Genomic DNA, 17,158 nt, shown 5'->3' with positions numbered 1-17,158 from the left:
CTTGACCGGATTCAAACCTGGGACTCTTTAGTCCAGCGGTCGACAACCTTTCAGACCTCACGGACCACCAGTTGGTGACTGCTGCTTTAGTCCGCAGGCCAACGCTCTACCCACTGAGCAAAACCAGCTAGGGCTCAACACCATTTATTGAAGGGACTGTCATTACTCCATTGAATGCTCTTGCCTCCTTTGTCAAATATTGAGTGTAATGGCTTCGGTCAATTTCTGGGCTTTCTGTTCTGTTCCATTGATCTATATGCCTGTTCTTGTGCCAGTACCAGGCTGTTTTGATTACAGTGGCTTTGTAGTATAACTTGATATCTGGTTTTGTGACCCTTCTAACTTTGTTCTTTTCTCTTAAGGTTGCTGCAGCTATTTGGGGTCTTTTTTGGTTCCATATACATTTTTTTGTGTTTGTTCTAGATCTGTGAAATGTGCTATTGGTATTTCAATAGGGATTGCATTGAACCTGTAGATTACTTTGGGTAGTATGGACATTTTAATGATGTTAATTCTACCAATCCATGAACATGGTATATTCGTCCACTTGTTTATATCTTCCTCTGTCTGTCTCTCTTTTTTTAGTATTTTTTAATTAATTTCAGAGAGGAAGGAAGAGGGAAAGATAGAAACATCAATGACGACAGAGAATCAGATTGGCGGCCTCCTGCGCACCCCACTCTGGAGATCAAGCCCACAACCCGGGCATGTGCCCCTGACCAGAATTAAACTCGGGACCCTTCAATCCCAGGCCGATTTTCTATCCACTGAGTCAAACCTGCTAGGGCTTTTATTTTTTTCAGCTAGGACTTATAAAATACCCTATATAATAAAAGGCCAATATGCAAATTGACCAAACAGTAGAACGACTGGTCGCTATGATGTGCACTGACTACCAGGGGGCAGGCACTCAATGCAGGGGCTGTCCCCTCGTGGTCAATGTGCTCCCACAGGGGGAGCACCGCTCAGCCAGAAGCCCTGAGCCGGGCTCAAGGCTGGCGAGTGCAGTGGAGGTGGCGGGGAGCCTCTCCCAGCTCCATTGCAGCACTAAGGATGTCTGACTGCCAGCTTAGGCCCATGGGCCTAAGCCATCAGTAAGCCATCAGTTGGACATCCCCTGAGAGCTCCTGGACTGCGAGAGGGCACAGGCTGAGCTGAGGGACACCGCCCCCCCCCCAAGTGCACAAATTTCGTGCACTGGGCCTCATATATCTTATCTAATAAAAGAGTAATATGCAAATTAACCATTACTCTGCTACACCCACCAGCCATGCCCATCAGCCAATCAGGAGCAGGTATGCAAATTAATCCAACCAAGATGGCTGCAGCCACAGAGAGAGCAGGAGGGAGGCTTGGGTTTCCCCGGCGATGGAGGAAGCCAAGCTTTCCACACACCCTGGCCAGCCCAGGCCTCTGCTTAAGGCTACAAAGTTTCAATTATAGAAGATAAATAAATCCCAACAGAAATGGCTTCAGCCACGGAGCGAGCAGGAGGCTTGGCTCCACTGAAGGCTACAAAGTTTCAATTGTAGAAGATAAATAAACTCCAGATACCAGGGCCTCCGCTTGGATCACCAGAGGGCATGGCCAGCCTGCAAACCACCACAGGCCCCTCGCCCAGGCCACCCCACACCCCAAGGTAACCCCCACCCTGATCCGGGACACCCTTCAGGGCAAACCAGCTGGCCCCCACCCATGCACCAGGCCTCTATCCTATCTAATAAAAGAATAATATGCAAATTGACCGTCACTCCAACACACAAGATGGCTGCCCCCATGTGGACACAAGATGGCCACCACAAGATGGCCAGCAGGGGAGGGAAGTTGGGAGGGGCCAGGCCTGCAAGGGAGGGCAGTTGGGGGCGATCAAGCCTGCAGGGGAGGGCAGTTAGGGGTGACCAGGCCTCCAGGGGATGGCAGCTATGGGTGACCAGGCCTTCAGGGGAGGGAAGTTAGGGGTGAGCAGGCCAGCAGAGAAGGGAAGTTGGGGGCAAACAGGCTGGCAGGGGAGCAGTTAGACATCAATCACGCTGGCAGGGGAGTGGTTAGGGGGTGATCAGGCTGGCAGGCAGAATCGGTTAGGGGCAATCAGGAAGGCAGGCAGGCGAGCAGTTGGGAGCCAGCAATCCTGGATTGTGAGAGGGATCCCAGATTGGAGAGGGTGCAGGCTGGGCTGAGGGACACCCCCGCCCCCCGTGCACGAATTTCATGCACTGGGCCTCTAGTGTGTGTGTGTGTGTGTGTGTGTGTGTGTATTATTGATTTTAGAGAGGAAAGGAGAGGGAGAGAGAGATAGAAACATCATTGATGTTAATATACTTTTTTAAAAAAAGAATTACTCTTTGCTCAGCTAAATCCTCCAGCCCTGGTGGAGGACTTAAGAGGAGATGAAGTATTTTGTTGTAATTGTTGTTAATCCTCTCCTGAAGATATTTTTCTTTTCTTTTTTAAAGATATATTTTTATTGATTTCAGAGAGGAAGGGAGAGAGAGATAGAAACATCAATGATGAGAGAGAATCATTGATGGGCTGCCTCTTGCACACCCCACACTGGAGATCGAGCCCACAACCGGGGCATCTGCCCTTGGCCGGAATCAAACCCGGGACCTTCAGTCCACAGGCCAACACTCTGTCCACTGAGCCAAACCAGCTAGGGCTCAACCAGCCTTTTAGGAAGCCTCAGCGAGGTAGAAGAAACTAAGAATATTTACATAAAGACATTAATATAAAGATAACCACTGAACAAAAATATACCTTCCTAAATACCAATCAGCTAAGAAAACATTAAAAAAAAAACCAAAAGAGAAAACATAACTACATAAGAAGGACCAGATATAAAAGACTTGGAGGCCTTCCCCAGCGAGCTTCTAAAGTGAACGCAGCCGGCGGGCGCCTCCTGCAACGGAGACGGTAATTTCTTCAGATAACTCCCCAGCTCTGGAAAATGAGTATCCTCAAGAGACCCCAGAATCCAACAATAGTGTGTATACTTCCTTCATGAAGTCTCATCGCTGCTATGACCTGATTCCCACAAGCTCCAAATTGGTTGTGTTTGACACTTCCCTTCAGGTGAAAAAAGCTTTCTTTGCTTTGGTGACTAATGGTGTACGAGCTGCCCCTTTGTGGGATAGTAAGAAGCAAAGTTTTGTGGGCATGCTGACCATCACTGATTTCCTCAATATTCTGCACCGCTACTACAAATCAGCCTTGGTGCAAATCTATGAGCTGGAAGCACACAAGATAGAAACTTGGAGAGAGGTATACCTACAGGACTCCTTTAAACCACTTGTCTGCATTTCTCCTAATGCCAGCTTGTTTGATGCTGTCTCTTCATTAATCCGGAACAAGATTCATAGGCTGCCAGTTATTGACCCAGAATCAGGCAACACATTGTACATCCTCACCCATAAGCGCATCCTCAAGTTCCTCAAATTATTTATCACAGAGTTCCCCAAGCCAGAGTTCATGTCTAAGTCTCTGGAAGAGCTACAGATTGGCACCTATGCCAACATTGCTATGGTCCGCACCACCACCCCCGTCTATGTGGCTCTGGGCATTTTCGTTCAGCACCGAGTCTCCGCCCTGCCTGTGGAGGATGAAAAAGGGCGTGTGGTGGACATCTACTCCAAGTTTGATGTTATCGATCTGGCAGCAGAAAAGGCCTACAACAACCTAGATGTGTCTGTGACCAAAGCCCTCCAACATCGATCACATTACTTTGAGGGTGTCCTTAAGTGCTACCTGCATGAAACTCTGGAGACCATCATCAACAGGCTGGTGGAAGCAGAGGTTCACCGACTTGTAGTGGTGGATGAGAATGATGTGGTCAAGGGAACTGCCTCCCTGTCAGACATCCCGCAGGCCCTGGTGCTCACAGGCGGAGAAAAGCCCTGAGCTTGGGGAAGGCGTCAGGTTAGGGTGCCTGCACAAAGCTTGGAACAACAGATGAAACCTTGAGAGAATTTGTGACTCTGTTCCCTGCCCAGGAGACCTCTCCCCTTCTACCTGAGAGCCAGGGAAGAGATGGGGAGTGGAGTTTTAGCTGTCCTATCTTCACCCATGAGGAAAACTTTGAGCCTAGCCCATCCCCGCCCCTGTCCTCTTAGACATGCCCCCATTCTGGGTGAACTATGGGCTCTGTGCCGCTTGGACAAATTCCGATCTCTAAGAGATCCAGTCTTTGCCTCTATCTCTGCCCCTGACTCCCTCTATATTTTTATTCATCCTGTTTCATGCTGTATGGAGGAGGCTGAGTCCATTTAGTAACATTTCTTCCCATAATGGGAGTGGGGAGGATCATGGGGAGGAAGGCCTTTGGGTTCCTGTGCTATATTCATATGAAGAGGAGTGGGTTGGGTGGAGGAGGACTGCAAAGTGGTTAGCTAAGGTTATTGCTTTTCATGGCAAACCTAATTAAAATGACAGGAACCTAAAAAAAAAAAAAAGACTTGGAGTACCTATAAATTTAACATAAAACAATATGCTGGGAGGGAGGTGAAGACAGGAGGGGGTTTAGAAGGAGGACACCTGCAATAATGTCAACATTAAAAATTTTTTTTTTTTTTTTAAAGAGATTCTTTTTTTTTTTTTTTTTTTTAATTTTATATTTTATTGATTTTTTACAGAGAGGAAGAGAGAGGGATAGAGAGTTAGAAACATCAATCAGCTGCCTCTTGCACACCCCCTACTGGGGATGTGCCCGCAACCAAGGTACATGCCCTTGACTGGAATCGAACCTGGGACCCTTGAGTCCGCAGGCCGACGCTCTATCCACTGAGCCAAACCAGTTTCAGCAACATTAAAAATTTTTAATTAAAAAAAACCTAGTCCTGCCCTAACCGGTTTGGCTCAGTGGATAGAGCGTCAGCCTGCGGACTCAAGGGTCCCAGGTTCGAATCCGGTCAAGGGCATGTACCTTGGTTGAGGGCACATCACCAGTAGGGGGTGTGCAGGAGGCAGCTGATTAATGTTTCTCTATCATCGATGTTTCTAACTCTCTCTCCCTCTCCCTTCCTCTCTGTAAAAAATCAATAAAATATATATTTTTAAAAAAAAAAAAAAAAAACTAGTCCTAGCTGATTTGGCTCAGTGAATAGAGTGTCGGCCCGAGGACTGAAGGGTCCCAGGTTCAATTCCAGTCAAGGGCACATACCTCAGTTGCAGGCTCTATACCCGGCCCTGGTCGGGGCACATGTGGGAGGCAACCAATTAATGTGTCTCTCTCACATCAATGTTTCTCTCTATCTCTCCTCCTCCAGTCCACTCTTTAAAAAAACAACAACAGTATGATGGAATCAAGGTCAAACAGATTTATCATTTTATGCTGCTGAAAAAGGATTGAGGAATCTCTATAACAAATTTCCAAAATATATTGTTAAATAAATAAACAAGGTAGAGAAATGTATAGTATTCTATCTTTATATAATAAAGACATATAAAGATATAAAATATTTATGTTTAAATTAAAAAAAATGAAAAGATTAAGTAAAATAAAAATGGTTACTGCCCTGGCCAGTGTGGCTCAGTTGGTCGAGCATCCTCCAGTGCACTGAAGGGTTGCTAGTTTGATTCTGGATCAGGGCACATGCCCAGGTTTCAGGTTCGATCCCTGGTCAGAGTGTATGTGGGAGGCAGCCAATTGATGTTTTTCTCTCTCTCTCTCTCTTCTCTCTCTCTCTCTCTCTCTCCTCCCAGAGAACAAGTCAATAGATTTGACTATATCTTGTTTTGTAGATTAGACTTGGAAATATGTCCATATTTTACATGATTAAAATTAAACAAGCTCAGCTGATCTGGCTCTGTGATTGAGCATTGACCTATGAGCCAGGAGGTCACGGTTCAATTCCAGGTCAGGGCACATGTCTGGGCTGTGGGCTCCATCCCTGGTGGGGGGCATGCAGGAGGCAGCCAATCAATGATTCTCTCATCATTGATGTTTCTATTTTTAAAAAATATATATTTTATTGATTTTTTACAGAGAGGAAGGGAGAGGGACAGAGAGCTAGAAACATTGATGAGCTGCCTCCTGCACACTCCCCACTGGGGATGCACCCGCAACCAAGGCACATGCCCTTAACCAGAATCGAACCTGAGACCCCTCAGTTCGCAGGCCGACACTCTATCCACTGAGCCAAACCGGTCAGCGCTGATGTTTCTATGCTTCTGTCTTTCTCTCCTTCTCCCCTCCTCTCTGAAATAAAAAATATAAAAAGTTAAAAATTAAACCAGTGCAAGAAATTCTTAAAAATGGAAGAATAACACAGGTTAAATTGCCCTGGCCAGTGTGGCTCCATGGTTGGAGTGTTGGGTCTCGGGCTCGATTCCAGTCAAGGGCATGTACATGGGTTGCAGGTTCAATCCTCAGACCTGGCCGGGGTGTGTGTGGGAGGGAACTGACCCATGTGTCTCTCTTGCATTGATGTTTCTCTCTCTCCCTCTCTCATCCCTTCCCTTCTTCCCTCCCTTTCACTCTCTCTCAAAATCAATGGAAAAAATATCCTTGGGTGAGGACTACCAAAACAAACCCCCCCCCAAAAAAAAACCAACAACAGGTTAACATAAATGTGTACCCAGTTAGTAGCAAGTCACAGAGAGGAGCCATACTAAGTAGGTTTAAGTCACAGTACATTGAGCATATGGGCCCAGTAGGAAAGACTGTACTCCCAAGAACAAAAAGAACTGCAAACAAAACTTTAACCTGCCTTTTGTTATTCTGATACTGTTGTGTAACATGGGATAAAACCATCGAGTACCTTTGATGTTCTAATTTTATAATTCAGGATACATATGAGAACTGGGATTCTTAACATTGAGAAAAATATACAGATGTGAGAAGAGTTCAGAAAAATTTTTGAAGTCTTGAATTTGAATAGAAAATATCAATGTGTTTTATGTTTAAAAAGGTGTTTTATCTTAAAAAACATATCCTAGCTCTGTGATGTGCACCAAAAAGGCTAGAAACATGACCAACACAGCAGCAATGGGCATTCTAGATCCTAGATTTTGGTATCGCAATGCCATTCACCTCTGAAAGAAACCAGGATTTCCCGCCTGCCCCCCTCCCAACCCAGAAATAGTCGACTCCAGATCTGGAGCAGGAAATGTACAAGGTAAGTCAGGAACATCCTATCATACTTGATAGCAAGGAGCAAGGAAGTTACCAAATACAAAAGGGTTGTATCAAAAGGACTCAGAAGCCAAACTGAAGAGGCCTCCACTGGACAAAAATAAGGACAACTTGAGCATCATTAAGTGTAATAACCGCAATGAACAAAAAAACATGATAAAGTTAATTCAGTGATCATGATGCTAACACACTAAAAACCCATCCACTGGTCACTTTGGAGGATGCTAGTAAACCAACTCATTACTTTGAAAACTGGCAAAAGGCTTGGGCATTTATCTTTTCCAATAAACTAACTCTGGATACCAAATAACAGATGAGTGAAAGTTTCTCTTTTATAGGTATTTCAGGTATTATATGAAGAAGGAATGGAATAATTAAAAGATCACATTTTGCAGCCTTTGATAAATTAATGGATCTAGGCATTTAGCTTCAAAGGCTGCAACATATAAAAAGAGACAGACATGATGTGTCTCCTGATGAAAATATACAACACCATAAAGTTTTGCCACTAAGTCTGAATGCAATTACATCTATCTTCTTAATGAACAGAAATACAAAGGATAGAGAAACCTGTTAAATGACACTGTAGAGATAAAACAGCAAAATCCGACTGGGAAACGGAGATGAAGCTCAAAGAGATTCCAAGAAACATGCCAACCACTTGCATTATTACTATTTCTTAATTTTTACTGAATTTATTGGGGTGACAATGGTGACTAGCATTTGCATTATTTAGAACCTGTCTGAATTTTCAAAAAAAACCCCAAAAAACAAGAAACAAAACAGGCAATTAAACTTGAGTATTTCATATTAAGGAATTAATATTAATTTTTGGGTATGCTAATGCTATTGTAATTGTGTTTTTTTTAAAATATATTTTATTGATTTTTTACAGAGAGGAAGGGAGAGGGATAGAGAGCTAGAAACATCGATGAGAGAGAAACATCAACCAGTTGCCTTCTGCACACCCTCCACCGGGGATGTGCCCGCAACCAATGTACATGCCCTTGACCGGAATCGAACCTGGGACCCTTCAGTCCGCAGATCGACGCTCTATCCACTGAGCCAAACCGGTTTTGGCTGTTTTTTATATATACATATATTGATTTCAGAGAGGAAGGGAGAGTGAGAGATAGAAACATCAATGATGAGAATCATTGATCAGCTGCCTCCCGCACGCCCCCTACTGGGGATTGAGCCCACAATCCGGGTATGTGCCCTTGACCAAAATCGAACCTGGGACTCTTCAGTCTGCAGGCCGATGCTCTATCCACTGAGCCAAACCAGCTAGGGCTGTAATTGTTTTTTAAAAGTCCATATATAGCCAAAACCGGTTTGGCTCAGTGGATGGAGCGTCGGCCTGCGGACTGAAGGGTCCCGGGTTCCTTGGTTGCGGGCACATCCCCAGTGGGGTTGTGCAGGAGGCAGCTGGTCGATGTTTCTCTCTCATCGATGTTTCTAACTCTCTATCCCTCTCCCTTCCTCTCTGTAAAAAATCAATAATAATAAAAAAAAGTCCATATATAGTCCTAGCCGGGTAGCTCAGTTGGTTAGAGCATTGTCCCAATACACCAAGGTTGTGGGTTCAATCTCCGGTCAGGGCACATGTAAGAGGCAACCAATGAATGCATAAATAAGTGGAACAAATTAATGTTTCTCCCTCTCAAATCAATAAAAAACAAAAAAGTCGATATATATAAACATTTATGGATGAAATATGGCAGGTTTAAGGTTTGCCTAGTCTATGTGGCTCAGTGGTTGAGCATCCACCTATAAACCAGGTCATGGTTTGATTTTTTTATTGATTTCAGAGAGGTAGAGATAGAAACATCAATGATGACAGAGAATCATTGATAGGCTGCCTCCTGCATGCTCCCTGGGATCGAACCCACAGACAATCCGTGCACATGCCCTTGACCAGAATCGAATCTGGGACCCTTCTGTCTGCAGCCTGATGCTCTATCCACTGAGCCAAACCAGCTGGGGCAATAAAAATATTTTTAAAAAATTAAACAAGGTTGGCCATGAGTTGATAATTGCTGAGGCTGTGATAGATACATGGAGGTTCATTATGTTCTACTTTTACACATACTTGAAATTTTCCATGAAAAAAAAAATTTTCACCCCTAAGTCAGCATGATTTAGGCATTCACTAGAAATGTGTGATCATGAAAAACAAGGTATCTAGGGTAACTTTCAGGTTTCTTGCTTGAAGGATGGAATGGTGCTGAGGAGTGAGGATATTTTTTCCATTGATTTTTGGGAGTGGAAAAGAGAGAAACATTGATGTAAGAGAGACACATCGATTGGTTGTCTCATTTGCATCTCGACCAGGGTTGGGGAATTGAACCTGCAACTGAGGTATGTGCCCTTGACCGGAAATCAAACAGGACCCTTCACTCTGCGTGCTGCTGCTCTAACCACTGTGCAAACTGACTAGGGCAATAGTGGTGCTTTTTACTAGATCTAGGAAAGCAGGGAGGTGGGTTTGTGAACAAGATGGGTTCCATGTGGGTGCTGAGGCGCATCTGCATGGGACTGCACAGGTTGGTAGAAATACTGAACTCAAGATGTGGGCAGGAGATGAAAGTGTGTCACTGAGTGACACCACAGGGAGAAACTGTAGAGAAGGGATCTCAAAGGGATTTGAGGAAGGATCACAGAGCCTAGAACTAGACAAATGATGTCCTAGAAAGTGGAAGGCCCAGAAAGCAGTCTAGAACAGTTTTTTTTAAAAAATACATTTTATTTACTTTTATTGATTTCAGAGAGGAAGAGATAGAAACATCAATGATGAGAATCTGATAGGCTGCCTCCTGCACGCCCCCTACTGGGGATCAAGCCCACATTAGAACCCTCAGGTATCGCTGGTGAGAATGTAAAATGATGTGGGAAAATGGCCTCGTTTCTCAAAATGTAAACACAGAGGTACTCTATTACCCAGCAATTCCACTCTGAGGTCTACGCCCACAAGAATTGAAAATAAGTCCACATGAAAATTATATGTAATACTCATAGTATTTATAAACGCCCCCAAAAGTGGAAATGACGCAAATGTCCATCACCTAACTCAGTGGTCGGCAAACTGCGGCTCGTGAGCCACATGCGGCTCTTTGGCCCCTTGCGTGTGGCTCTTCCACAAAATACCACGTGCAGGCGTGGACGTACAGTGTGATTGAAACTTCATGGCCCATGCGCAGAAGTCGGTTTTCGGCCTGGGCGAGTCTATTTTGAAGTGGCGTTAGAACACTCAAGGGGCCAAAGAGCCGCGGTTTGCCGACCACTGCTCCATCCAGTGAGACAAACCAGCTAGGGCAAGTGACTTACTTTTTGTATGGGAATTCTTTTTGGAGTGATGAAAATATCCTGGAATTACTGGTGATACTGAAGACCATTCAACAGTATGCTTTAAAATAGTTAATTTTATGGTGGGAATTATAGCTCAATTTTAAAAGTGTGGGGCTTGTGCTCAGCAGTGGTAAATGCTGCAGTGAAGCCAAACAAGGCGAGGCCTGGAGAGAGCATGGGATCCGAGCATGGCAGGAAGCTTGTCCACTCAGTTAGGGTTAAGATAGCCCTTCCCCTCTTGTCCATCATCTGTCCCTCCTTTATGTAATTCAAATAGTCAATCTGAACAGACTCTATGGTTTCATCCCTCTTGCCATGATTGGTTTAGGAGTACACAGGCAACTCAGTTATGCCTAGTGAAACTTGGGTGGCTGAGGGGCCTCTGGGAAATTTAAAAAAAAAAAAAGATTTTTAAAATTGCTTTTTAGGGAGGGAGGGAAACATTGATGGGCTGTGGGGCATGTGCCCTGAAGGGGAACTAAACCAGCAACCTTTCAATGCGGGAGGATGACACCCAATGGAGCCACACCAGCCAGGATTCACTCTTAAGAGAAAAAAAAGGGAAAGAAGTCTTGTCTCTGGACATTTTTGTCAAGCTGAGGCCTGAAGCAGACTTGGTGAGGTAGGTGGACATACTGAGGTTGTAAAGAACCCTAGAACAACCCTACCTTGTCTTGAATAAATCCTCCTTAAACTCCCCCCCGCCCCCACAAAAGCATCCTAATGTAGGTTACTGGTGACTCTTCCTGAGATGGGTAAGAATGGGCTTGAGACCGGACCGAGGGGAAGGGAGTCCACTTTTACATTTTTCTTTCTATGACCAGACTTAGTTCAGGCCAGGGCTGGCACTGAGCACACTAAGATGGCTGTCTTAAATATCCTTACCATATTTTCATGTCTGGTTTCTTGGTTTTTAAGCCTAGGTACTCTTGTGATCCACAGCCAGTCAAATCAGTAAACATTTTCCAGGAAGTAAAAACAAAAAGTTAAGCTCAGCCCAGCCGGCGTGTCTCAGTGGTTGAACCAGGTCACAGTTTGATTCCCCATCAGGGCACATGCCTGAGTTGTGGGCTCGATCCCGTGAAGAGCATGCAGGAGGCAGCTGATCAATGATTCTCTCTCATTGTTGATGTTTCTATCTCTTTCCCCCTCTCCCTTCCTCTCTGAAATCAATAAAAATATATTTAAAAAAAAAAAAAAAAACTAAGCTCACCTTACCCACCCTAATTTCTAGGTAACAGAAAAAGAGGGTTATTCATGAGTTTAATCTCAGCCAATTATGAGTCTGTTTCTTAATTATACAATGAGGGTAATCTATATAGGATTGACCTAAACATCAGATGAGCACATGGCAGAGCTTCTAACATAGTCCACAGGCTCACCACATTTTACTGAATCTGAATTCATACAAATATTGATAAAGTAAGCCCCATTTCCTCAAATCCTGCAACTTCTGCTCAAATACCAAGCTACTGAACCCCTCTCCTAACAGCTGTAATGGTTCCACTCTGGAAGATACCCCCCCCCCCCCACACACACACCAAATAAAAAGTAATCATTACAACCTGAAACTATTTCAAGAATGAAGGCAAATGGCTGAAAATTACTTAAGTGGACAAATTATACTTTATACAAAAGGGGCCTCCCAAGTAGAAGTTAGAAATTTTTGACACAATTGGGGGTCTGAATCCTGACTACTCATGAGATGTACACATAACCGCTACTCTTTAGATGTACACATAACCTTGAACAAGTTTCTTCATCAGAGCCCGTTTCCTCATCCATAAAAATGGGGTTAACTTACATTACACAATTGTCCCAAGACTGAAGATCAGGTAGAAAACCTACCAAGGAAGGGCTTAACTGGTATGAGTTTTGACTAAGCAGATAAAAAAAAAACCCAGCAATGTTAAGGTATTGTGTTTTTTTTTTGGTAATGTTCAATTTACTTAATTCCCTCAAAAAAATAGAAGTGATTTGTGATGAATTTATTACAAGTTCTATTTCCTAACAGATCAACTTCCTATTTCCCTGGAGGAAAGGGGTTCTCTGCAGAATCTCCAAACTAAAGCAATCCAAGTCTCCATTAATGGCTTCATTTTTGGAGCTACAGTTCACCAGTGACAAGAGTTTAATCAATTCACAGAAGACTCGAAGGTCTGCTTGAAAACAGACTGCCATCTGCCTTCATCTTATGGTCAAGTGTACACAGATACAGAAGCACTTTCTCCTGACACAGGACTATAATTGGATCTACTAACGTTAATTTTACAGAAATTTTAAACGTTAACTGTAGAGGCTATTTTGCTGTTAACTACCGGGCTGAAATCTTACATCTACCCAAAAAGTACACTGCAGATAATGCTGCACGACCAAGCACAAAACCCCCGTCTGGGCGCCCAGCCTTGCACCGCTTGTGTCCTTACTACTTCTGGGATCTTTTCTAACTCCACCTCAAACTGTATTGTCACCAGGACAGCACTGTTCACTATTATAGGCCGGCTGTACATGGAACCTTTACACCTCACACCAGAATGGCCCTGTCCTTAGACTTGGAGAAACTAGGCTCCCCCACTAATGGGAAAAGATTAGAGGCAGCATTCCAAGCCAAACTGTATCCAGCTTTATTAAAGATACTTTTCATAAACAATCATGGTATTTCAGGCAGGACATGGGCAGACAATCGTTAACAGTATACAACAATTTTCAAACTCCCTTCTTCAATGAACTACCAAAATCAGAAAGCCACTATAAAACCCAATGAAGTCTTAATCTGATGCTCTGAACAGGGAAAGTTTAGAGTGAGGGTTGACATTTCACATTAAGCATGTTGTTTAACAACTTTTCACAAGCCGACCCTGACTTTCAGGAAATGAAATGAAAATGGCAGAGAATATCAATCTGTAGATCCACAATCTAAAAAGGAACTGCTGCTCTTTTGAGGAATGCCATCTCAATGGTGACACTGGAAAGTCCAGATTGCCCAACATACTGGAAATCAATTTTTTGGGGTCAGGTCCCAATAGGTCTCTGGGCTTAAGACAGCCAAAGTCTATGCTTAAAGTGGAGAGGGAGAAAAGGACATAAAAACGAATTTTAGTTTTCCCACACGACAAAGTGTTTGTGCCAAGATGGCTAATGTGTGTCAACATCAAGAGATCCCTCCTCCCAGGAACCAAGAGGAAATTTCTCAAAACTAGAAGGGAAAGGTATTTCCCCCCCCATGTCAGTCCAGCTTTGGAGACATTCTATTAGTACTATATGTCCTTCCCCCCAAAAATAACAATGAAGTGTTCTGTGTGCTAACAACATAGCTTAAAAAAAAAAAAAAAAAAAAAAAAAGTAAAACAAAATTCTGCATTTTTATAAAACTTGATAAAAAATAGTATTTCAAACTGTACAGTCACCAGAAATACACAGTTATCAAAAATGCACACACTTCACTTGGCATCTCCAGCACCTTCAGCTTTCTGTGCCTAAAAGAAAAATAGACAGATTAGTACAACACTTAAGAGTTTGAGACTATCTTCACTCATATCCCATATATAATATTATTTTGCTCTTGGGCCAGCCAAAGTTCAGGTTTCAGATACTTTGAAACTGAGACTTAGTACTTCTTTTGAGAATGACTTGGTAGGAAACTTTGCTAAAATCAGGGTAGGGAACAAATCAGCATTAGGCCTGAGGTTATTCTCAGCTTCAAAACTCTATAGGGCAGCAAAAGTGCGACACCTAACAGGACAAAGATCAACACCACAGTTCCCTTTATTGAATAGCAAAGACTCCAGGAATCCAGGATTTAAGTGAATAGGAAATCACAAGCAAATTCTAGACTGAAAGATACACTTGGAATGATGCAGATGCAGGAAGAAGGCAACTAAAGACCTCTTGGGATCAGTAAACAAAATCAAATGAGCAAGGCTTCGCAAAAAGTGAGGTAGCAGTTGTACCTGGTCTGTTTTGGCATCTCCATTTTCTGCAGGATTATTCCCATCTTTGCCAGCATCAGCTTTCCCCTTTTTCCCTTTCGGTACCTTCTCTCCCTTCTAAAAGACGGGAGAAAGAAAAAAGCTGTTTCTCCTAATTTCATATTACCAATGTGTGGCCTACAAAGTTCTGTACAAGGCAGGATTATTTATTAAAGATAACATACAAGCTATAAACCCTCTCCCACTGATAAAACAACTGGTCAAAACTAGGCCAAATGATTTATAATTTGCTGTGGTGGTCCTAAGTATACAGAATTTTTTATCTAAGTATAAGTAATAGGATAGAACGAGATAGCTTAAAACTTGGATGTTAAATAACGAAGACGTACAATTTTCCCTAACTAATGATAGTTCTTGATATACAAATCTCAGGGATAAGTCAAGCTATCAAAACAATTCAGAATACCCATTAATGGAGTCACCATTATGCTGCATTAAGATACTGAAGGACAGTCCTCATTCTGTGAAAGTGAACAATTAGGGCATAATTATATAAGGCCCAGTCCCGTTAACTTTGCCATATCTCAACTTTGTGCCAACAGATGAAGTTGTTTATATATAGCAGACCTCCCATAAACATGAAATCCTGCTCAGCCTTATATGATCCTAGAAACACCTAGTCCCCAGTCCCACTCACCTTTGCAGGGGCCTTTTTAGGCTTGGGCTCTGGCTTTGGAGGAGCAGGTTTCTTTTATTTGGAGGAGAGAGGGGAAGACAGTATTAGTATGATGAGCAAAAAAAAAAAAAAACAACACAAACTACAACCAAATCACAGTACCACCAAATTAGATTTTCCATACTTCATAAAGATTTTGTGGCCGACTTCCCATTAAAATTTCCAATCTTCAGAAACTCACACAAGTAACCATCAGTAGTGTTCCACTTTGACTATAAGCCATGATAATTTCCCAACCAGTGAATCTCAAATGGGTTCGAGTCCACAGTGTTGCAGCAGCTCATTTAAACCAGCCACTGACCATTACTCATGGGAAGCTAGTTTCAGGAATAAATGTGAAAATTTAAAAGCAGACATACTTACAGCTGATAACCTGGCAGATCTTCTCTGTGGCTATTTAAAAAGATAGAAAAATGAGAAAGTTAGAAATAAAATAGTCCAACCACTTAAGAAAAACAAAAGTCTTAATGCCAATCTGTTCTAGACTATATGATGTGAAGAGAACTTAGGCAAATGCAGGAATAGGGGTATGGTTAATTACCACCAGAGAAACCCAAAGCTTTGTAAGACTCCAAAAGAAGAGAATAAACAAGACTTACTTCGTCCTTCACCTTGGCTTTATCTCCTTTAGCATCCCCTTCAGCCTATAAGAAACAAAACAAAAACTCAGAAACCTGCAGCCTCAGAGGCAATTTTTAATGACCCACTAAGCTTAACCCAGTCCAAAGGAAGAGTAGTCTTGCACACAACTTCTGTAGGATATACAAATCGTCAGTGTTTAGCACCCGTGCCTCCTATGCAAATACCCGAAGTGCTTAGAAACTGTGGGCGTGCTCATTTGTGGACACATCATGCCAAATCCAGCCCAAAGCTCGCAGGGTGTCGGAACCTCGGCCTTCCCAGTCTCCGCCAAGTGGCCCGAGGGAAGCGCGCTAAGCTGGAGCAGGAGTGCCGCTCAGGGCAGCGCAGCCTGCGCCACCGCACCAGGCAGAGGCAGAAGCAACAGCTGCAGCTGGTGCAAACAAACCCGTTCGGAGGCGGGGCCCGAGCGCCGTTGCCATGGCAGCCGTCGAGGGCGGGAGACGTGAGGCTCGCGCACAGCCCGGGGAATTCGTGGGCGGCAGCGTAGCGAGTCCCGTGCGCCCCGGCCGTGGGAGGAGGCGGGGCTACACCGCGAAGCCCCGCCTCCTCTCGGCGGCGGTTTTTTTTGGCGGCAGCGCGTTACCCCGCCCGCCAACCCCAAGCACCGCCTTCCCGCCTTTTCGGATTTGAATTGCCCGCCCGCGGGGAGGGGGGGTGCTGATGGGGGAGGGGGCGCGGGGCGGGCACGTCTAGCCCGAGGGGAGCGGGGTAAACAGCCACCAACATGGCTCCTCCTGCCGCGGCCGCCGCTCCTCCAATATGGCCTCTGGCGCCCGCGGGCAGCCGAGACGCGCAGGGTTACCCGGGGGCCGCCTGACACCGTCTCGAGTGCCGGCGGTGGGGGCAGAGCCTGCTCCAGCCCAGCGCCGATCCTCGCGCCCCAAAGCCCGGCAAGCGGCGGCGGCGGCGGCGACAGCGGTGAAGGCGGCGTAGTGGCAGCCCGGCGCCTGGGGCCCTCGCGCCACGTACCTTTCTCTTGGGCATGATGGCGATGGTGGCGGGACGTCCGAGCGGGACGCAGGGATGCAGCAGCGCGCGGGCCTTGCTCGGTCCGGGGGTCGATCTCGTCTCCTCACACTGCTAGGGCTCCGGGGGGTTTATAAAGTTTTTATAGCGCTGGGAGCCCCGGACCGGTTAGAACCGGATTTCACCTCCCGCCGCCGCTCATTGGCCCAGCTGGGGTCACGTGGGCGGGGTTTAAACTCACCTCCTCTGGAGGGAGTGAGGAGGGGGGTATAGGGGGAGGGCGCGCGAGACGGTGGCGCGCTTTGGGGGTGGGGGCGCAGTGGGGGAGGCGCGCGTAGAAGGCAATAAATGAGGGGGGGTGAGTCCGCGGGCTCTGGATTTCGGTATCTCAAGAGCCGGCTTTTGCAAACT

The 17,158-nt window shown here is 44.9% G+C and overlaps 2 protein-coding genes across 3 annotated transcripts; one reads left to right on the top strand and one right to left on the bottom strand.

Moving 5' to 3' along the window:
• The first annotated feature begins 2,872 nt into the window (after positions 1–2,872).
• On the top strand, positions 2,873–3,907 carry LOC103292057 (5'-AMP-activated protein kinase subunit gamma-1-like). Its single transcript, XM_054721258.1, has one exon. The coding sequence runs from the start codon at positions 2,998–3,000 to the stop codon at positions 3,892–3,894; it is 897 nt and encodes a 298-aa protein (XP_054577233.1). The 5' UTR covers positions 2,873–2,997; the 3' UTR covers positions 3,895–3,907.
• Positions 3,908–13,791: 9,884 nt separating this feature from the next.
• On the bottom strand, positions 13,792–16,967 carry HMGN2 (high mobility group nucleosomal binding domain 2). 2 transcript variants are annotated; one of them, XR_008556962.1, is made up of 6 exons: positions 16,751–16,967; positions 15,739–15,783; positions 15,499–15,532; positions 15,101–15,151; positions 14,425–14,520; positions 13,792–13,950 (listed from the first exon to the last, which is right to left on the bottom strand). XR_008556962.1 is itself a non-coding variant. In XM_008148041.3 (6 exons), the coding sequence occupies exons 1-6, from the start codon at positions 16,763–16,765 to the stop codon at positions 13,915–13,917; spliced, it is 273 nt and encodes a 90-aa protein (XP_008146263.1). In that variant the 5' UTR covers positions 16,766–16,967; the 3' UTR covers positions 13,792–13,914. The 2 variants fall into 2 exon arrangements, 1 of the variants encoding a protein (XP_008146263.1); XM_008148041.3 differs by having other exon boundaries at positions 15,503–15,532.
• Positions 16,968–17,158: the final 191 nt, after the last annotated feature.

This window comes from Eptesicus fuscus, chromosome 9, assembly GCF_027574615.1.
Source record: "Eptesicus fuscus isolate TK198812 chromosome 9, DD_ASM_mEF_20220401, whole genome shotgun sequence".
NCBI classification, from domain to species: Eukaryota; Metazoa; Chordata; class Mammalia; order Chiroptera; family Vespertilionidae; genus Eptesicus; species Eptesicus fuscus.
This window is presented reverse-complemented; position numbering and strand designations above follow the sequence as displayed.